General features: G+C 35.2%; 1 protein-coding gene and 1 pseudogene across 2 annotated transcripts; one reads left to right on the top strand and one right to left on the bottom strand.

Annotated features, from left to right (window-relative positions):
* The first annotated feature begins 6,064 nt into the window (after positions 1–6,064).
* LOC143541714 (homeobox protein ATH1-like) lies at positions 6,065–11,324 on the top strand (annotated as a pseudogene). The gene is made up of 4 exons (XR_013136801.1): positions 6,065–6,817; positions 10,562–10,908; positions 10,996–11,056; positions 11,186–11,324. The product of XR_013136801.1 is annotated as a homeobox protein ATH1-like (transcript).
* Positions 11,325–11,640: 316 nt separating this feature from the next.
* LOC143542934 (putative serine/threonine-protein kinase SIS8) lies at positions 11,641–22,902 on the bottom strand. The gene is made up of 14 exons (XM_077035393.1): positions 22,575–22,902; positions 20,006–20,446; positions 19,828–19,931; positions 19,090–19,670; positions 18,862–19,002; positions 17,132–17,172; positions 16,942–17,010; positions 16,739–16,839; positions 16,575–16,653; positions 16,399–16,497; positions 16,184–16,252; positions 15,457–15,506; positions 12,322–12,498; positions 11,641–12,221 (listed from the first exon to the last, which is right to left on the bottom strand). The coding sequence occupies exons 1-14, from the start codon at positions 22,896–22,898 to the stop codon at positions 12,122–12,124; spliced, it is 2,376 nt and encodes a 791-aa protein (XP_076891508.1). The 5' UTR covers positions 22,899–22,902; the 3' UTR covers positions 11,641–12,121.
* Positions 22,903–23,397: the final 495 nt, after the last annotated feature.

Here is a 23,397-nt window from a genome sequence, read left to right as displayed (position 1 = left end):
CCAAATGGATTAAGAACATTGTTTTAAGTGAAACGATATATAGTAAGTTGATATCAAAACTTGTTGATGACGTTAACATACTTCTTCAATTTGATTACTTTTTAAACTCACTAGCCGTTAACTACAGAACAAGTCAAGATTCAAGGTTTAGTATAGTGATGGTACCTAAACTTCAATTTGAAAATTGTTATTTGCTTTTAATTTATGTTCATTAGAATATTAATTTGCATATATAAATCAACATGAATACGTTCATTCTTCAAGAAAATGTGACGTATTCCTTTCCAATGTGGTGTAGTGGTAGAAAACATGAGTTTCTCAATAGAAACTTGGGTTCAATTATCTCAAATAACACTTTGAGGACATGAGTGTCTCAATGAAATAAAACATGAATCTCAATGATTTTTAATTCAAAGCTTCCCGGTTTTACCACCGGTGGATCTTTCTACGGATGAGTTTTCCCATAACAAGAAATGCCTTGGAGGCGTTTAAGAGTTCCGTATGGCTGCGTTGTAACAACTGTCGGTGATCTTTTGCTATTAAATCACCTCATACGAATTACGAAGTAGCTAAACAATTTTATGTTTGTTAGAGCATTCCTAATGGGTTCTCCATCTCCATCTTTAAAATTTAACTAAAAAATATAATTTCTTTAATTTATGCATCATTTTATAATAACCTTCCCCAACTCATTTTTCATTACCATCTCTATATTCTTTTTTCTCTTTCTTTCATTTATAATCTTAACTTCTTACTGTTTTGTCTTATTATCATTTTCAATATAAAATGATTTATAATATATATTTATAGAAAGGTAGTTGGAAATGGAGTATTGTGGCAACACTCTAATTTGGAGGCTTCCTATATCATTTCTCTAAAATTTAGAGATGAAGTTTGAAGATAGAGAATGAGTTGAAGTGATTATTTAAATTTTTTCTAAATTTTAGAAATGAAAATAGGTACGAAGAATCCATTGAGAATGCTCTTAGGCTGAGGGGTGTGGGGGGCGCGAGAGGGGGCGCGAGTGGGGGCTCCAGCCAATAATATTGTGACGTGTGGCAGGGAGAGAAACTTGATAAGATGGGTGTTGGTTGTGGTGCTCGCGCCCCGGGCCCTGATGTGGAGGGGCGCGAGAGGGGGCGCGAGCGGTTTTTTTTTTATTTTTTTATAAATGTATTAAAAAAACGTATTATTAAAAAAACTCATAAATTATTTAAAAAAACACACATTAATTAAAAAAACACATTAATATCTAAAAAAAAATTAAAGTACTAAAAAAAACATTATTCTTATTCTTCGGCTTGGTCTTCTTCGATCAACCTCTTCCGGATTCGTTCCTTTTGTTTTTCCATCAGCATTTGGTCGACCGGATTTAGGTTACTGAAGTCTCTTGTAAGGAAGTCCAAATCTCTCATTCTTTTTTTTTCCTTTTTGTCATTAGAGACCACCTCCATGGTTTTGTTGAATTTATTGAGGGATTCAACAAGATCTAATAATAATATTAAATAATATTAATATTTAATAATAATATTAATAATAACAACACAAAATCAAAATCAAGATTCATCATTTCATCTTCTCCACCACACCAGCCATCACTAACCCACCTCCGTACCGCCACCCAAACCCTCCACCACCACCACCACCACACCACCACCATCATCTTCTCCACCACACCACCACCATCATCTTCTCCACCACCCACAACCTCCGATCACTTGTCATCCTCTCATTCTTATTATTCTCCCTCCGTAACCACCTTCTTCTTCATCTTCACGTAAAAAAAATTTTTTTTTTAATAAAAATAAAGAGCCAACGGCTCTATTTCTAAGCCCCAACGGCTCTTCACGCATTCCCAAGCCAACTTTACGCCCATTTTCACCCGCTAGCCCTCTTGCGCCTGCCTTGGTCTGCGTGCTCGCGCCCCTCTCGCGCCTCTCTCGCGCCTCGGTGGTGTGGTGCTCGCGCCCCGGGGCGCGAGCGGATGGGCTCACGCGCCCCCTCTCGCGCTCCACACCCCTCAGCCTTAGCAGTAAAAAAAAATGGTTGTATGGAGGAAAGAAATGTTTTAGGATAGATCTCCCTGCAAGATTTTATCTTTAGGCTGAGGGGTGTGGGGGGCGCGAGTGGGGGCGCCAGCCAATAATATTGTGACGTGTGGCAGAGAGAGAAAGTTGATAAGATGGGTGTTGGTAGTGGTGCTCGCGCCCCGGGCCATGGTGTGGAGGGGCGCGAGAGGGGGCGCGAGCGGTTTATTTTTTTATTGTTTTATAAATGTATTAAAAAAACGTATTATTAAAAAAACTCATAAATTATTTAAAAAAACACACATTAATTAAAAAAACACATTAATATCTAAAAGAAAAATTAAAGTACTAAAAAAAAACATTATTCTTATTCTTCGGCTTGATCTTCTTCGATCAACCTCTTCCGGATACGTTCCTTTTGTTTTTCCATCAGCATTTGGTCGACCGGATTTAGGTTACTGAAGTCTCTTGTAAGGAATTCCAAATCTCTCATTCTTTTTTTTTCCTTTTTGTCATTAGAGACCACCTCCATGGTTTTGTTGAATTTATTGAGGGATTCAACAAGATCGTTGATGTTTACGGCTTCCCCCTCAGCCGGTTTTTTGCCCCTGGCGTCCCTTCCCAATGGCCGCCTCCTCGGCGGTGAAGACGTTTCCTCCCCCGCAACGTTTAGGTCGAATCCAACCCGGCAATCCGACCCGGCGGAAGTGCTGTACGCTCCAGACGAACTAGTTTTAGTCCGTTTCGGCCCTACTTCCGCATCAACGTCCGGCGCCACCAGCTCAACCCACTTAGAACACCTTCTCAACCTCTCCCACACCTTTACATCGTCCCACGTCTTCACCGTCCCATACCTCCGCAGGCACTCCTGCCTCCACTCTTCGACAGTGAAATTATAAACCGCCAAATCGTCACTGCCACTTGGTCTCATACGACCGGCGTTCCTGTTGAACAGATTAGTAAACAAGCCGACAAATTTTCTGATTTCGGTCCACCGACCCGAAATCATATCGGCGTTCCGCTCTGTACTCCCAACGAGCGAATAGAACGTCTCCCTAACCTTTGTCCAAAAGACCTTGCTCTTTTGGTAGTCCGCTGCAAAATGCATAAATAAATTTGTATGTCATTTAACTTTTTTATTTAACTTTTTTATTAAAAATCATTTTTAAAAACGTTAAAACAATTACCGCAACGCCGATCCTCAGAAGTGACTATCCAAGCCCGACACAGGGCTTCCTTCTCATCCGATGACCACGGAGTGATTTTCCGTTTCGACCTTCCGGTCGAAGCCGAACCCGACCCGTCCGTTGCAATTTGTTTTTTCCGGTGGACGCGTCTTCTTTGTCCCGCAGCTTCACCTTCTGGTTCTTGTGTCTCCGGAACTACAAAGTTAGGAGACGGTTGTATGTTGGATGGTTGAAAGCCGGATGGTTGTTGCGACCCCGGATAAAACATCGCTTGGTCCGGTGCCGACCATAAATCGTCGTAACTGTAATCTGATTCTAGGTTTGGGTACCAATTTCCAGCCATGTTTTTAAAAAAAGGTTTGGAAGATGGGGTGATTTTGGGTTTTGGGTGTGGTATGTGATATTGGTATGTGATATTGGTGTTGGTTTGGGTTTGATATAGGTTGAATAGAGAGAAAAATCGTGTTTGATTTTGTGTTGATATTGGTATGTTATTATATAGAGTAGGAAAATTTTTTTTTTTAATAAAAAACAAGCCCAACGGCTCTTTTCACGCATTCCCAGACCTCCTTCACGCTCCCCCCAGCCGCTAGCCCACCCGCGCCTGCCTCTTTTTCCGAGCTCGCGCCCCTTTCGCGCCCCTCTCGCGCCTCGGTGGTGTGGTCCTCGCGCCCCGGGGCGCGACCGCCTCGCCACTTGCGCCCTTTCTCGCGCTCCGCACCCCTCAGCCTTAAAACACTCTACTTCACTTTACTTTAGCTTACATCATTATTTGAGTACTAGAAACAAACCCTACTCACTGCCACATTGTAAAGGTAAGGTATGGTCATTCACTTCAAGAATCAAAACCCACCCCCCTTTTCACTCTTTCATTCACTCAAACAAAAGCAACCAACTCATCATCCTAATTACCACCATTTGATTCTTGGGTTTTAGTGATGATTTCAGATAGATGGGTCCCTTTTGTTTTGTTTGAGGCTAAAGCCTGCTACAGGAATATGAGTGGCACTGCACCATTTAAGAGAATTCATGTGATTTTCAGATACAAGTATGTGTTGTAATAATATGTGTGTTTGTGTTTGTGGCTCTTATTTGTAGCTTCTCTCTTTGGTCTTAACCTTTCACGGGTCCATTTCCACTTCCATTATTGTTTCATATCATGCAATTGCATTAAAATTAAAGAACTAACAATTCAAGATTAACTAGTATTTCATTAAAAAAGATTTCATTTATTTAATAAGTTGTCACGTTTCCGATCATTTTGACTAACAACCATCCAACTAGGGTGTTAGAAAAACTATCTGCGCGCCTCTCATGTGAGGGGCATATTAGTACTTTTACAGCTACGTTTTATAAACCATCTATTACCCTCTTACCGTTTTTTTTTGAGAAAATTCTAAAAATGACCCATTTTGATGTTTGAAGAGAGAGATTCCAAAAACACTCATCAACTTCATTTTTACGCTTAAATTCAGAAGTCAATGACCCAATTAAAAACTGACATGCAACTCTCCAATCTTATCGTAAGCATGAAGATGATGATGGGACTTGGGACAGATTATTTTTGAATTTTTTTTAAAAAGATGTAATTTTAGAAACTTCTTTCTTCAAATGTAAGTTTTTCTACTACCTTAGTTAAAAAAAATAAAACCTTTATCCAATTGGTTTTATTATATTTGACCTTTCAAAAAAAAGTTAAAAAAAATAGAAATTTAATAAAAAGATAATAATAATAATAATAATAATAATAATAATAATAATAAAAGAGAGAGAGAGAGAAACGAAGATGTGGGTATTGTTGTGTTTGCGTGTAACCAGAGGGTAAAGTGATCAACTTTATTATGTTTCTTGGGTTCCGTAAAATCATTCAAGTAAAAGATACATCACATCTTTTTCTTGTCCATGCAAGAGGGCATAAAATCTACTTTACTATTTATTAATTAATAATAATTTATCTCTTTATTTATTTGTTTCTTCCTTTTTGTATTGGCTCAAAAGCTAAATAGTAAGATCCTAACCATAGCCCCACATGTCTCCTTTATTTATTTATTATTTTATTCTCTCTTTGCACAACAAACCAACTGTTTGATTTGGTTTCTTTAAGAGAAGTTAGCTAGCAGCTAGTTAACACTTTGCAGGGGTCAAGTGTCAACCACCCCACATCATCAAACAAGATCCCATTCACATCTACACTTTTGAAACTCTAAAAGATAAAAAGAAAAAAGATACCTTTTTCTTCTTCTTCACTTGTTTGCAAGGTTGGTTTATGGTTTACTTCACATGTGTTTGTATCTTCTTGATTTTGACTTTTAGTCAACTATTGACTACAAATTTTAAGAAAAATGTTGTATGCAATATATGCACATAAAAACCCATGTCATGTACAAAATCTTGACATTTTTTTTTGTGTAATTTATTAAGGAATCTTGAAATTTAAGATAAAAGTTTTTGACAAGATTTTTAATAGTTCATCATGGAACTGTTTCCACAGGGAAATGATAGTGAGATTTGAGCTTTGATAAGTCACTTCTTGCCTTTGAAAAAACCTACATTCCATCAAGGAATGTATAATGTATCTTTTTTGCTTATCTTTTTACCATATTTGTTTCTTCCTTTGTTGGCTACTATTTTAAACAGGAATTCTTACTTGCATTATTAACTTTGAGTGGTTGCTGATCATCTAATATTTTTTCTTTTATAGATAACAAGTACACTTTCAAGATCATAGACTTATTATTATTATTATTATTATTATTATTATTATTATTATTATTATACTCTTGCCTTGATCTTCTTTTAGGTGAAATTCATTTCATTCCAATTTCAACTTCATCATGGAGAACAATAACAATGGATTCAATATCCCAATTAGTAACTTTCACTCTGCAGCCACTTTTAATATTCAAAAATCATTTCTTGATCAAAACTATCAAAACCACCAATTTATGCCCTCAATTTTCTATGATCCCAAATGAGCCCATAAATGTTACAAGTATTACAAATCCAACTGAACATCTTGGAAGTAATTTTCCCTCAAGTGATCAAATGGATATTGGTCAACTCGGTCAACACGATCAACACCGAAGTCTAAACTGCCTTACTTTTGATCAACCTCTTGTAGTTTCAAAAAGTGTTGTTCCAAACACTTATTTTAATAATGTTTTTGGATATGATGGGACACTAAATGATATGAGCAGAAAATGGGAATTCAACAAGTTTTTAACCGAAAGAATCGGGTTTAATTCGGATCCAAACGGGTGGATACCGAGTGATAATAACCCGAGTGTGAGTTCGGATGGTAATGAGCTATCTTTGGGCCTTGCCACATGTTCTAGCATGAGCAGTCTTTCTTTACACGCAAGTTCTTGCAACACCAATAGACCAATTCAGGTTTTGCAGTGTTCATCTGGATCAAATAGATATCTTAATATGATGCAAGAAATCCTTACAGAAATTGCAAGCTACTCTCTTGGGAATCTTGATCAAATGACTTATAAGCAGCCTAATATTGATAAGTTTTATGATGGAAATAATAAACTTGAGGTTTTGAAATCATATGGTGTTGAAGAGAAAAAGAAGCATTTGCTGGCCTTACTAGAAATGGTATGTTATCAAGAATCAAGATTTTCTTGATTTTAATTACTATCCAATTATCTATCCAAAATGACATAAAATTTGCAACTTTTGTTTTACCAAGAACCTCATTTTTGTTGATTTTGATCTTTAGTCAGATATTTATCTATCCAAAAGACTTTCAACTTTTTTGTGACCAAGATTTAAGATTTTCTTGATTTTGATTTCTAACCAATCATGCATCAAGAAAAGACATAAATTTTACAACTTTTTTTTGACCAAGATTCAAGATTTTCTTGATTTGATATCTAACCAATCATACATTTAAAACATCATAAATTTTGTAACTTTTTGTCACCAAGATTAAAGTTTTTCTTGATTTTGTAATCTAACCCATCATGCATCCATAAAGACACAAACATTACATCTTTTCAGTGACCAAGAATTCAGATTTTCTTGATTTTAATTACTATCCAATTATCTATCCAAAATGACATAAAATTTGCAACTTTTGTTTTACCAAGAACCTCATTTTTGTTGATTTTGATCTTTAGTCAGATATTTATCTATCCAAAAGACTTTCAACTTTTTTGTGACCAAGATTTAAGATTTTCTTGATTTTGATTTCTAACCAATCATGCATCAAGAAAAGACATAAATTTTACAACTTTTTTGTGACCAAGATTCAAGATTTTTTTGATTTAATATCTAACCAATCATACATTTAAAACATCATAAATTTTGTAACTTTTTGTCACCAAGATTAAAGTTTTTCTTGATTTTGTAATCTAACCCATCATGCATCCATAAAGACACAAACATTACATCTTTTCAGTGACCAAGAATCAAGATTTTCTTGATTTTAATTACTATCCAATTATCTATCCAAAATGACATAAAATTTGCAACTTTTGTTTTACCAAGAACCTCATTTTTGTTGATTTTGATCTTTAGTCAGATATTTATCTATCCAAAAGACTTTCAACTTTTTTGTGACCAAGATTTAAGATTTTCTTGATTTTGATTTCTAACCAATCATGCATCAAGAAAAGACATAAATTTTACAACTTTTTTGTGACCAAGATTCAAGATTTTCTTGATTTGATATCTAACCAATCATACATTTAAAACATCATAAATTTTGTAACTTTTTGTCACCAAGATTAAAGTTTTTCTTGATTTTGTAATCTAACCCATCATGCATCCATAAAGACACAAACATTACATCTTTTCAGTGACCAAGAATCAAGATTTTCTTGATTTTAATTACTATCCAATTATCTATCCAAAATGACATAAAATTTGCAACTTTTGTTTTACCAAGAACCTCATTTTTGTTGATTTTGATCTTTAGTCAGATATTTATCTATCCAAAAGACTTTCAACTTTTTTGTGACCAAGATTTAAGATTTTCTTGATTTTGATTTCTAACCAATCATGCATCAAGAAAAGACATAAATTTTACAACTTTTTTGTGACCAAGATTCAAGATTTTCTTGATTTGATATCTAACCAATCATACATTTAAAACATCATAAATTTTGTAACTTTTTGTCACCAAGATTAAAGTTTTTCTTGATTTTGTAATCTAACCCATCATGCATCCATAAAGACACAAACATTACATCTTTTCAGTGACCAAGAATCAAGATTTTCTTGATTTTAATTACTATCCAATTATCTATCCAAAATGACATAAAATTTGCAACTTTTGTTTTACCAAGAACCTCATTTTTGTTGATTTTGATCTTTAGTCAGATATTTATCTATCCAAAAGACTTTCAACTTTTTTGTGACCAAGATTTAAGATTTTCTTGATTTTGATTTCTAACCAATCATGCATCAAGAAAAGACATAAATTTTACAACTTTTTTGTGACCAAGATTCAAGATTTTCTTGATTTGATATCTAACCAATCATACATTAAAAACATCATAAATTTTGTAACTTTTTGTCACCAAGATTAAAGTTTTTCTTGATTTTGTAATCTAACCCATCATGCATCCATAAAGACACAAACATTACATCTTTTCAGTGACCAAGAATCAAGATTTTCTTGATTTTAATTACTATCCAATTATCTATCCAAAATGACATAAAATTTGCAACTTTTGTTTTACCAAGAACCTCATTTTTGTTGATTTTGATCTTTAGTCAGATATTTATCTATCCAAAAGACTTTCAACTTTTTTGTGACCAAGATTTAAGATTTTCTTGATTTTGATTTCTAACCAATCATGCATCAAGAAAAGACATAAATTTTACAACTTTTTTGTGACCAAGATTCAAGATTTTCTTGATTTGATATCTAACCAATCATACATTTAAAACATCATAAATTTTGTAACTTTTTGTCACCAAGATTAAAGTTTTTCTTGATTTTGTAATCTAACCCATCATGCATCCATAAAGACACAAACATTACATCTTTTCAGTGACCAAGAATCAAGATTTTCTTGATTTTAATTACTATCCAATTATCTATCCAAAATGACATAAAATTTGCAACTTTTGTTTTACCAAGAACCTCATTTTTGTTGATTTTGATCTTTAGTCAGATATTTATCTATCCAAAAGACTTTCAACTTTTTTGTGACCAAGATTTAAGATTTTCTTGATTTTGATTTCTAACCAATCATGCATCAAGAAAAGACATAAATTTTACAACTTTTTTGTGACCAAGATTCAAGATTTTCTTGATTTGATATCTAACCAATCATACATTTAAAACATCATAAATTTTGTAACTTTTTGTCACCAAGATTAAAGTTTTTCTTGATTTTGTAATCTAACCCATCATGCATCCATAAAGACACAAACATTACATCTTTTCAGTGACCAAGAATCAAGATTTTCTTGATTTTAATTACTATCCAATTATCTATCCAAAATGACATAAAATTTGCAACTTTTGTTTTACCAAGAACCTCATTTTTGTTGATTTTGATCTTTAGTCAGATATTTATCTATCCAAAAGACTTTCAACTTTTTTGTGACCAAGATTTAAGATTTTCTTGATTTTGATTTCTAACCAATCATGCATCAAGAAAAGACATAAATTTTACAACTTTTTTGTGACCAAGATTCAAGATTTTCTTGATTTGATATCTAACCAATCATACATTTAAAACATCATAAATTTTGTAACTTTTTGTCACCAAGATTAAAGTTTTTCTTGATTTTGTAATCTAACCCATCATGCATCCATAAAGACACAAACATTACATCTTTTCAGTGACCAAGAATCAAGATTTTCTTGATTTTAATTACTATCCAATTATCTATCCAAAATGACATAAAATTTGCAACTTTTGTTTTACCAAGAACCTCATTTTTGTTGATTTTGATCTTTAGTCAGATATTTATCTATCCAAAAGACTTTCAACTTTTTTGTGACCAAGATTTAAGATTTTCTTGATTTTGATTTCTAACCAATCATGCATCAAGAAAAGACATAAATTTTACAACTTTTTTGTGACCAAGATTCAAGATTTTCTTGATTTGATATCTAACCAATCATACATTTAAAACATCATAAATTTTGTAACTTTTTGTCACCAAGATTAAAGTTTTTCTTGATTTTGTAATCTAACCCATCATGCATCCATAAAGACACAAACATTACATCTTTTCAGTGACCAAGAATCATATTTTTCTTGATTTTTGGCCAAATATTATCCCAAAAGACACAAAAATGTTAAACTTTTTAATGACCCAGAATCAAGATTTTCTTGATATTAAAGAGTTAAAATTTTGAACTTTTTTGTGACTCAGGTCGACGAACGATACAACCAATGCTTAGATGAGATCCATACTGTGATATCAGCCTTCCATGCAGTAATTGAATTGAATCCTCAAATTCATGCTTGTTTTGCACTTCATACAGTTACTTTCTTTTACAAGAAATTAAGAGAGAAAATAAGTAACCATATACTTTCAATGGGACCCGATTTTAACACCGCGGATCCTATGGAAGAAGAGCTTTCATCTTTTGTACCAAAACAATGGGCTCTTCAACAACTAAGAAGAAAAGATCATCAACTTTGGAGGCCACAAAGAGGGCTGCCTGAAAACTCGGTTTCCGTGTTGCGTGCATGGATGTTTCAGAACTTTCTTCACCCGTACGCGATTTATTTACTAATCTTTGTAATTTGGTAGCTAAAAGTTTGTAATGTGTATGATTTATATGATCTTGAATTTGCTTGCAGGTATCCTAAGGATGCAGAGAAACAATTGTTGGCTGTTAAAAGTGGACTCACAAGGAGCCAGGTACAGCTTATTTTTACACAAACGTGCGACGGTAACATATTGTTATGGGCTTGGGTAAAAATGACTCGGTCGCTCGAAATACTTTTTGCCCAAATTTTGTTAACCAGTGTGATGTATGATTGATTACAGGTATCTAATTGGTTTATAAACGCGAGAGTTCGATTATGGAAGCCGATGATTGAGGAAATGTACTTAGAGATGAACAGGAGGAGGATTAGTGATGAAGAAACATCAAGTAAACCACAGAAACCAGCAATATCATATTTGAACATGACTTCATTTGTTTAATTGAGTTGTTTTCTGCTTATTAAGGTCAAACTTAGGCATTTTCTCAACATTAATATAAGTATATATTAATTAATAATGGTTTATGTTGTATATATTTTGAGCCTTTAACTATTGTTCTCAAGGGGAGGTGGCAAATCTGATTATATCTAGAGTCAAATAAAATGCCATCATTCTAATATATAAGAAAAACGAACATATGACTAACAAAAACTTTTATAATATATAACATAATATAAGAAAAAAGTTCAAATGTTGGTTCTGAAGTCAGTTAACCATAACCGGACGTCCGAACCATAAAATCAACTAAAGAAAAAAACATAACCAAACCATAGATTTCAGTTGAGTTATTTTTGCTTTTCTGCTGACCCTATTAAAACCTTATATGTTATGGTTCAGTTGCAAAATATAATGTACAAATTACAAGCTTTGGAGGCCAGAGGCTGATCTTTTGCAGAGACCACCAAATGTTTACAATTACGGCCTCCAAACCAAAAACCAATCTTTCTTTTCTTCTTTCTTTGTTAACAATTTTATAGACAGCATAACAATTATTATTATTACATCAACTATATAACCTTTTGGTGAAATTAATCACTCATCCCCGGTATCGAGTGCACTGATTTAGCTTGGCTGTGCTTCGTCCCCGTCTTTTAAACTGAACCAACACTTCCCAATCCATCACTCTATTTCCTTTTTTGTTTTCCTTTTTTATCTTATACTCTGCTACCACAATATCTCTATAGACACAAAACAGCATTTCCCTCCAATACTTTACTATTATTGGTTTATACGCGTTTCAACTCGTTCAACCGAAAGGCGCCCAAGACTTCTAAGTCGACCAATAATCTCTTTGAATGACGGTCGAAATTGTGGTTCACTGCACATTATAAAGTCAACAAGTATAGAATCAAGTCATCAACAAACATGATGAAAATAAAATAAAACTGTAAGATGTTATGATAGGAGGATTCACTAACGGGTGCCAACAATCAGTTATAATTCTTGCAACAACAGGATCAACGGTTTCTGGAATGTCCAGGTGGCGGTATTGAAAGCCAACAGCACCAACAACTTGCATCGAGTTCATTTCTGTCCAAGGTATACGCAATGTTGCTAATTCCCATAAAATTACACCGAAACTGTATATGTCACACCTGTAAAACAAGTGATAGCCATGAAGATGATGATTTAAATTTAGTTAACGTTGACAACAATCCGGATCCGGATACGGAAGTGGACGGATCGGGTCCATGGGTCACAACCCACCCCACCTGAAAGGCAATCCGATTTTCATGCATACTAGCTGCCCACGTTATTTATTTCAGCATTTGTTTTTTTTTTATTTTAGTTTATTTCCTTTGAATTGTTTTCCTTTGCAGTTATTTAGTTTTCCCTAAATTGTAGTAATGGGTACCCCATGATCTACACCCATGTTTATTTTATTTCTTTATGTAATCGTATGCATGAATGAAAAAGGCAGAAGTTTATGCTTGATTAAAAATATTGTGTTAATTTTGTCTCAGTGGATTTTGAGCAAGATTGATTTTTGTCTATGCTAGCTCGATTTTGGCATCTCGAGTGGTGTTCTTAGACACGGTTTTTTTATTTGGAGTGGTGTGTCTGTATCTTCGGTTAAGAAAATCGCAGCCCGACTGTTTGTTTTCGGTGGTGAATCTGTATCCGAAACGAGCCGTTGATCTATCCGTTACATATTTAATTTCAATTCCTACCCGTTACCGGTGATATTGCTATCATTTGGTATCATAGCCGAAATCGATCATTTCGACTCATAATCTCATTGCCTGTTAGTGTTCAGATTGCTCTTGCATCCCTTCAATACCCGCTGCCTTTTTTTTGTCACCTAATTTGTGCAATAATGGCGTACGAGACAAGAACTGTTGAACAACAGCTAAGAGAATTGCAAGATCAATTTCGTGAACTATCCCTCGCCATGCAACAGCAGCGGGGTAGGGAACGAACCCCTCCTAGATACCAACCAGTAGATGAAGATGATGATGTTCGTTCGGATGCCGGGGATTATAACCCCTACGGTCGCCGACACCGTGAAGCATATCACAGCAATGATATCAAAGTAGACATACCCGAGTATGATGGACGCTTGGATCCAGATGAGTTTATCGATTGGTTACGCACGGTTGAACGAGTGTTCGACTACAAACAAACACCGGAGGAAAAACGGGTGAAGTTGGTCGCTTTGAAGCTGCGAAAATACGCCTCAACATGGTGGGCTAATATCAGTTCACAACGGGAGAAGTTGGGCAAGAGTAAGGTCCGTTCGTGGTATAAAATGAAGAAGTTGCTTAAAGCCAAATTCATGCCGGTGTATTACCTCCAAGAGAACTTCTCTAAGCTCCATAATATCAAGCAAGGAACAAGAACCATTCAAGAGCTTTCCCAAGAGTTTGAAAACCTTCTTATGAAGTGTGATTTGAACCCTGATGACCCGCAAACCCTTGTGAGATATCTAGGAGCAGTAGAACCAAGAATTGCTAATGTGATCGAGTTGCAATCATACTCAACATTGGCTGAACTCATCCTCCTGGCACACAAAGTCGAGGCTTAACAGAAGACTCGAGGCAAGTAGGAGGTGTCCAAGTCTTTAGTTAAGGCGGCAGTACCTACACCAAACACGCCTCCCTTTACACCTGCTGTTACCATTCCGTCGAAGACGAATGATTCACCCGAAAGTTCAAACACTGCAACAAAGCACTCAAGGCGTTGTTTTCGCTGCCAAGGATTTGGACATATTGCATCTGAATGCTCCAACAACCGTGTCATTACTTTAACTGAGTTTGAAGCCTTGATCGATCCCCATTATAATGGCGAACAGATTCAACAACCACCTGTAGAAGAGGTAGTAGTAGGACCTGATGAAGGGGACTGCTTGATGATACAAAGAGTGTTAAGTGGGACTGTAGTTCAAGGTGACAATGCACAACGAGAATCACTGTTTAGGACCCGCTGCACTATAGGGAACAAGGTCTGTTCAGTTGTCATTGATAGCGGCAGCTGTACTAATGTTGCTTCACAATCCATGGTGACAAAATTGAACCTGTCAACTGAACCACATCCCTCACCTTATGATCTCCATTGGCTCAACCAGGGTAAAGGCATTCGAGTCACCAAACGGGTCTTACTATTATTTACCGTTGGACAGGAATACAAAGATGAAGTTTGGTGTGACATTCTGCCCATGGATGCATGCCACCTATTATTAGGTAGGCCTTGGTTATTTGATAGGCGGCTCATGCACGATGGACATCAAAATACATACTCGTTTCTCAAAGAGGGAAGGAAACTTACCTTACTACCCCGGTCACCCCATTATCGCAATCAGCGAGCTCTATCTATATTTTCTTTTGGCAAGTCTTCTTTATATAAAGTTGAATCTATTATCTCAAGTTTGAGGTCAAACTTTTTCGAAGAGGGAGAGGATGATAGCCATGATGATGATGATTTAAATTTAGTTAACGTTGACAACAATCCGGATCCGGATACGGAAGTGGACGGATCGGGTCCATGGGTCACAACCCACCCCACCTGAAAGGCAATCCGATTTTCATGCATACTAGCTGCCCACGTTATTTATTTCAGCATTTGTTTTTTTTTATTTTAGTTTATTTCCTTTGCAGTTATTTAGTTTTCCCTAAATTGTAGTAATGGGTACCCCATGATCTACACCCATGTTTATTTTATTTCTTTATGTAATCGTATGCATGAATGAAAAAGGCAGAAGTTTATGTTTGATTAAAAATATTGTGTTAATTTTGTCTCAGTGGATTTTGAGCAAGATTGATTTTTGTCTATGCTAGCTCGATTTTGGCATCTCGAGTGGTGTTCTTAGACACGGTTTTTTTATTCGGAGTGGTGTGTCTGTATCTTCGGTTAAGAAAATCGCAGCCCGACTGTTTGTTTTCGGTGGTGAATCTGTATCCGAAACGAGCCGATGATCTATCCGTTACATATTCAATTTCAATTCCTACCCGTTACCGGTGATATTGCTATCAACAAGCACGTCTGAATTTTTTTGGCTAGATACTGAAAGATGCAATATGTTTTTTAGGTGTATAATTTAATTAAAGACCACTTACTTCTCATTTGAGGGTTCATTCCTCAATACTTCTGGTGCCATCCATTCAGGCTGCAATACAACAAGAGTTATCAATACATAATGTGTATGTATCTCGGGACAGGATCATTTCAGAAGTTCCAAATAATATAAGAGCTCTAAACTACCAATTATTTTATTTTATATATTTTATTTATTTTATATATTTAATATTATATGAGAGTAGTCTTGTCATTTATTATATGTAACTTTTTGATAACTTATATGTAAACTGATTATTACACATGTAAACTAGTGATTACATATATATAATCACAAAATTACATAATAAACGACAAAGCTACCCTTTTTCGTCATTAAATGTATAAATAAATAACACAATGATTGGTTGTTAAGAGTTCTTGAAGTTGTAAAGAGATCCAAAACCTATATACATATTTGTATACATATATATAGATACATACATGTATATAGGGACACATTCTTTTCAGAACAGTTCTATGTTGAAAACTACAACTGCATACAACACTTTTACGTAGTGCATTAATAATTTAATAAGATAGTGTGTATGTGGTTGTGTAACCGTATTCTGTATAACCCTTACAGCAAGAGGTACAAGTAGCTTATGTGGTTCTAGCAGTTCTCAACATATTTGTTGGTTCTGCTTTGAACACGCGTATTATATGTATATAAATGAGTGTGTGTGTGTGTGTGGTTAAAAATAAATGACATCTTTAGTAAGAACATACGGTTCCGGCAGTAGATTTTGAAGACAGAAAAGTGTGGTGTTTCATGCGCGACATCCCAAAATCGCATACCTGCACAATAGCAAGATACGTGTCATTGACGAAGAAGAATGATTCATATATTACAGATTCAATGTTTATAAATGAGCCCCGTGGTGATTTGGTGACCTATTAATATATTAACCTAGATTGCATTGTGCTAGAAGAGAAATACAAACCTTAACAACCCAATTTTTATCAACAAGGAGATTTGGAGTCTTCAAATCTCGGTGCACAATAACCGGGTTGCTAGTATGCAAGTAATTCATTCCTTTAGCCTGAAAGCATTTCATAAAATTATAAAACAAAATAGAGTAAAACAATAACAAAAGTGGGGTCATTTCAGTCTTTTTACCACATCAAGAGCCATACGCATTCGCCTCTTTTCATCAAGTTGGACATTTGTACGATGTAGTAGTTTATACAAGCTTCCCCTGGATAACACAAAATAAGATATTTAGAGAAAGAAAGAAAAAAAACAGATAATCATCTCATAATAATATTTAAAACATACTCCACCTTGGTAAAAATTCTGTCAAAATGGAAAGATTTGGTGGACGAGTAACTGCTCCCATGAAAAGAACAACATTAGGATGCCTTAACCTTAACATGATCTCAATCTACAAAAACCAATAACCAGACATAAAGTCAAAATTATTTTTTTACAACAATGAAATTTTGGACTCCAATAGATGACAAAAATAAAAAATTATGGCACCTACTTCACCCTTAAATTGAGTTAGTGCATCGCCTGAAATATCCTGGTTCATAAACTTCTTCACAGCCACCTCCTGTCAGCATATATCATCAATAAACAAATTTCATACCAGTTGAATGCAGCTACTTTAACCAAAACTATCACATTCACATCTTGCAAAGTTAATAATTAAAGTGTTAGAAAAAGTAACTTACAGTTCCATTCCATTCTGAACGATAAACCTCGCCATAAGAACCTAGAAAAAAGAGAAATAACATAAGATTTTCATGTATATAAGATCCCATTATCTCAATAAAAGATATAAACTTGCAAAAACACTAGAATAATGTGGCTTTTCTATATAATTTATAAAGAAACACTAAAAAAAACTCGTTACCACATATTAAGTAAATATTAAGTCATTACTTATGAAAAAAAAACATTCAAATGTTTTCCATGTCTTTTTCATTATTAAACACATAAAGTGCATGTATCCAACACAAATCTAAAAAGCAAGAGCAATATATGTATGGGAGAGTATAAAAAATATAGCATTAGCAAGCTACCAATAACTGAAACAAGATCACTTGCTCATGAATTCCAGAAATCTTGGTCGACAGTAGCAAAAATGCTATGAGATCTAGAATGAGATTGAGAAAAGTACCAACAAGATCACATTCTCATGAATTCCAGATACTTGAAACTGAAGAACCATACCCTTTGTGAAACAAAATTTAATTTATTCATTAGCTTATTTCCACATATGTGTCTTTATAAGTTCCTGTGTGGCAGGGGCGGACCTACCATAAGGGCAGCAGGGCAGGCGACACTATTCGATTTTGACATTTTAGTAGAGTATACTACCGAAATTTGAGTGACCCAATAGTTTCCCTTAAAGTGACCCCATAATAATACTATGATTGGGCACACGTCCAGTCACATAAAAGGACACGAGTTAGCATATTTTGGGACCAGTTTACCCTTTTTTAGTAACTTACAGCCTAAACTCAAACCCTAAACTAGCTAATTAGACTGACGTCTTCGATCGCACATCTTCATCCATCGATTTGAACAAATCCGTCCAAAACTTCAAATCCAAGATTGAAATCGACGGCCAGCAGGGTCTTCACTCTTCAGTCTTGTTCAAAACGATGGTTGAAGACAGGGTCTTGTTCAAAACAATGGATGAAATCCAGCGAAATTGAAGGCGGGGAGGGGGCATGCGACTGAAGATGTCAACTTACATAGTGACTTTACTAGTTTAGGGTTTGAGTTAAGGCTGAAATTGAAGACAAAGAGGGGGCATGCGATTGAAGACGTTGGTTTAAGTATTGATTTCGCTAGTTTAGGGTTTAAAATATGTCGAGCCTCTGTCCTTTTACGCGGCCCCATGTGCGCCTTACCGCAGAGAAACTATAGTGTCGCTCAAAATGTCGGTGGTATACCAATTTCTCAAAATTCAATGGTGTCGTCTGACCCCGGTGTCCCTAGACTCCTAAAGTGCGTCCACCCCAGTGCTGGGTAGTTATAAATCCCAGCATTAAAAAATATTGACACCATAGTAAAAAATGCCTGGCTACTTCACTGCTTAGTGGTCAAATCAAGTCAGCCTAACTCTAATCCTTACAGTGATACCCATGACTAAAGATAGATTACAAGAAACAAGAACATTTTGTATTGAGACAATCATCAATAAATGACAATGAAGCTACTTTCTTCTGCAGAAAGTAAAACTAAAACGACAACTAAAAAACAAAGAATATTAACATCAAAAGTCGTAACATCAACATTTGATAAACATTGTTACTTGTCATCTTCTTAAAACAAAGTATTGGCAATGATAACACAGAAAACAAACCATTGTTTAGCTTTGGTAGTTCTTTAGTAAGTATTCAGTATGCAACAAAATAAAAATGCTATATTTCGAATATAAAATAAACCTTACCTATACCAATGCGCTCTCCTATTTGAAGATCCTCCCACAATATTTCCCACTCAACTGCAGTGAGACTAATCATGTTAAACCTTTTTGTTTTTTCATCATCTTTACGAACACCTTCCCGTTCTTGGCTTTCCAATGGTTTCACTGAAAAAGAAACAAAGTTCCATAAATATCTTTCATATTATCATACACAGGAACTTCAAATTATTATAAAAAGAACAAAAGCTTTACCAACTGAGTTATCAGCCAGAACATCCTCACTATAGCTTGTAGATTCAGAATGTAAATTGTATCCAAAATTGTATCTTTCAGGCATTATTTCACGTTCTGCTTGTAACCCATTATAAACACTAGGCTCCTCATTATTAGGCATGATTAACATGTCAGCATCTAACAAATGAACTGTTTCACATACTTGCGGTCTTCCCTCTTCTTGGTTATTTACATTTAAAAGATTACCAGAAGATGTGATGTCACTGTTTGAGAGAACTGCATGAAGCTTTTGACCAAATTCGGGGTTTTTTGCAGAATTTATGACACAATCAGACACGTCTTTAATCTGCAATTCTTGTGCTGGAGATGTTATCTCAAACCTCTCTGTTTGATTTCTTTTAATAACTCTCCCGTTTTGACCTTCTGACTGTGAGCCTATAAAAGAAGACACTTCAAAACCTGAAGTCCCAAAGTTGGCAATACTGTCATGTCGAGGTGTAACCAACACTGAATCTAGTCCAAAACTGGGAAAATTACAGCTTTGCACCTCTGCAGGAATTAGGGTTCCTGGAGCTCCCATTAAATCTATAAAGTATTCACTGCATCAGTTACAGAGGGTTATCATTGGTGAATATATGTTCCTAGTGCTAAATTAAATGATTAAGTGAAGATAATGAAGTTGAAGATGAAGACATGAAACACAAAAAAACAAATATAGCATATACATAATATATGCATGATCATCATTCATCATACCTTCCATTATCAATCTTGATCAAGTTCACGGCTCCATCATCGGTTCCAGTATAGTAGCTCCCTTTGACCAGACAACATGGAAGGTTGATCTTATCAGCAAGTACCTACCGATAAATGAAGAGTTGACAACGTTCTAAAATATTATAAGAATTAAAAAGGTTATGCTCAAGTAATATACCTTAAACAGCAAGGCTCTATGACGGGAAAGTCCAACATCAAGACAACCAATAGGAAGAACGATAGTGTTCACTGAGTTCCTCAACTCATAACTTCTTAAAGTCCACTTTCTCAACATTTCATCAGCATCAGTTACAGGCCCGCCCATTTGGCCAACAACAATATTAGCAATTTTTTGGATTAAAGTGCTCATAATCTGAGTTGTCCTGGCAACTTGGCATTCTAAGGATATAGTAGAAACTCTTTCTTCAAGGTACCGTAAATCCTTGTCAATCATTCGGTTGACTAAAATTACTTCATAGTCAACATTATCTGAAACAGTTATTGCTTGAAGGTCCACCAACAATGGCATCTTCCCTTGTGTAATTGAATTTGAAGTCATCCCGTATACATCATAAAAACCATCCATCACTTTTTCATCATAATTTACAACATTATTGCTCTGCACATACAAAATTCATCAATTAAAAATTTTCTTTTAAAAGCACATTACCAACAAAAGCATAAAATTGGTTCACACAGGATGTGCTTCTTTGTAAGATATCTATTTATAATCTAAGATGTCTATTTATAATCTGTTATTTACTACAAGCAACTACATATCCAACTGTTTGATAACCAAATGATGACAATATTTGTAAAATGCTCACTCCACTAACAACTTAAGTGTACTGTGGTTTATGTTAAAAAAACCTAGTAATAAAATCTTAATACTATTTCAACATATATTGTTGTCATTTTGGCTAAATTGAGTTATTTCCTACTCGAGTAGGAAGTGCATCATCCTCTGTTTAAAAGAAGCAAATTTATAATTCCAGGATCCTGAAGTCTGTGCTAGAAGATTTCACCGTCTGGTTTGACAGTTTTTAGGCCAAACCATGAGCTTAATAATGATTCACTGTGAACCAAAACTAAACAGTTTTGCAAGTTGTAACCAAAGCAAACAAACACGTTAACGGTTTGGGCTTATTGGACTGTTATAAAAAAATATACATAAAATACATATAAAAAATAAGATGTCTAAAAGAGAAAAGATGTCCAAATGCATAACGAGTTGTCCATTAACGCCTTTTAGAAATCACAAAAGTATCTGAAAGCTCCCCAAAAGTAAAGATTTAGAAAAAAATAAATAAACTAAAATTTACAAGCTCAAAATGCAATGGTATCGAAAGTTTTGTACCTTCTTGATCTCAGAAACCAGAAAGCAAAGTCTACTATAATATTTAATGCTTGCTAGAAGCTACAGAAAAGTGTTACAGCTTTCTTAATAAAAACTTAATTCTATCCCATGTGGACTAATCTCAATAAAAAAACTCGGCTTTTAAGTGCGGCTAGGATCTTTTACACATCACTTATTCACAAACTTCGTGTGGGGCTAATAGTTTTCACTTCCCATCTCATGGAAAACCATTTTCGCTCTGCTTGGCCTTATCTCTCTCTAGGGGTATTTTAGTGATAGGTTCTATAGGAACCGGACGATCTTATTTGGTCAAATACCTAGCGAAAATGAGAACTAGTCTTAAAACTATGTGTCGTTGTTTAACTAACAGCGTGAATAACGGCCTGTCACGTAAAAAAACACGTAATGTTTTAACTAACAACACAATTACTTTTCAATATTCATTTTTTTACAAAAAAATGTGAGTTGAGAGAGATTCAATTGGTTAAAAAATAGCTTGGCCCCACAACCAAAGCCCTAACAATTGTTAAACTACTAGCACCCAAGCCCTTTGCCGCCCTTGGTGTTTAACTCCCTGTCCGGTGATGTGGCAGGGGGCGTTAATGGACAACACTTGGTCTAATAGAAACTTAGTTCAATCTCATGTGAATAAGATAAGAAAATAATTGCATATACTAATCAAGGTGTGCACAAACCGAATTAACCGACACATAACCGAATCAAGCAATGGAATCGAATTAAACCTAAAAAATTAAGTCCAAACAATGTTTCATTACTCATCACATCGCGTGGATCAAAATTAGGGCTTGCATATTCAATTAGGTATAAACTATAAAAATACAATTAATAATATGAATAAACTGTGACTACTTTATTAATGCATCATCGTACTCAGGTATATCCCACCAATAGCAATGCTATGGTAGGGTCTGAGGAGGGTAAGATGTAGACAGCCTTACCTCTATCCCATAGGGATAGAGAGGCTGCTTCCGGTGAGACCCCCGGCTCGATAGTAGTTTTGCATCAAGCCTTGGACATAAGGCACATAGCACTCAATCATCGGGACACCGGCTGATTGGTGCATGTGCCCTTGTCTTTCGGCTATCATACTTTATTAGTGCATGTGCACATAGCACTCAACCATGTGGACTTTAATCTGAATAAAAACTTAATTCAATTTCATACAAATAAGATAAAAGCTAATTGCATATACTAATCAAGGCGTGCACGAAACCGAATGAACCGACACATAACCTATTTAACAAATCTAGTCCAAATAACCTAGCATTATTACTTATGACATCACCTGGATGAAAATTAGGGCTAGCACATTCAATTAGGCATAAAATATTAAAACTCAATTGATAAGAGTATAAGACGAAGGCATTACCCAATATCGAAGCGAAAGGAACTCGACGAAGGACTCGGAAGGCGAACAGCCCAGGCTTCTCTGCTTAGCGGCGTTAATCTGTGCGGATTCAGCGTCGGGTTGAGCGGATCCAGAGGAAACACTGATGGCAAGAGCAAGCTGCATCTGAAACTCCTCCTCGAAGAAACTGGAATCAACGGTGGAGTTGGAGTGATCGTTGACGGCGTCGTTTACATCGGGTTGAGAGGATGATGCTGACGTGTCGGGAACGGTTAATCGGTTGGTGTGATCGGTGCTAGTGCCGCCGATGTGAAGCTTTCGCAAGAGGTGTTTCATCTTTGACATGATGCATCAACTGTTTGTGTGCTTGTTTCTCTCTCTAAAATTTAGAATTGAATTTGGGTTTCTCTCTCTAGAATTGGGAGGAAGAAAGGAAGGTTCATTCTCTTCTATTCTATTAACCTACGCCCACTTCAACCCGCTCGGAAAATAAGAAAAAGTAGTATTTTACAGGTTTAAGCCGATCCCGGACCCGGTTAAGAATACATTGCCCGTGAAAATGAGACAACGAGACTCTAGAGTATGGTGGCTAAACACAAAAAAAAAAAAAGTCGATATTCTAAAAATGACAAAAAAATGTTATTGTTATTTTTATAAAGAGTACTTAAAAGTGTAAACAAGTCATGCTGATCCTGAACTTATCTATTTTTAGACCCGACTCTGATTAAGCTTTGTATTAAAGCTCGAGCAAGATCTTTATTGATTTTCAAGTTTGAGCTTTGATTGAGATAGACATGATTGGCGTTTACTAAATGTAATAGATGTAATGTAATATAATATAATA

This window comes from Bidens hawaiensis, unplaced genomic scaffold (assembly GCF_021521415.1).
Source record: "Bidens hawaiensis isolate Kalapana, Puna unplaced genomic scaffold, B.hawaiensis_p1.1 tig00000820_1, whole genome shotgun sequence".
Taxonomy (NCBI): Eukaryota; Viridiplantae; Streptophyta; class Magnoliopsida; order Asterales; family Asteraceae; genus Bidens; species Bidens hawaiensis.
Note: the sequence above shows the minus strand (reverse complement) of the source record. Positions and strands in the feature narration are given on the sequence as shown.

Bases quoted from the DNA above. Each gene is read 5' to 3' on its own strand.
- LOC143542934 (XM_077035393.1), bottom strand. From the start codon at position 22,898: ATGTCAAAGATGAAACACCTCTTGCGAAAGCTTCACATCGGCGGCACT. The intron at 16,498-16,574 runs GTAAAAAGACTG...AAATGCTTTCAG, and splicing joins TGCGTATGGCTCTTGATGTG to GCTAAAGGAATGAATTACTT. The intron at 15,507-16,183 runs GTATGTTCTTAC...GTTGTATTGCAG, and splicing joins CAAAATCTACTGCCGGAACC to CCTGAATGGATGGCACCAGA.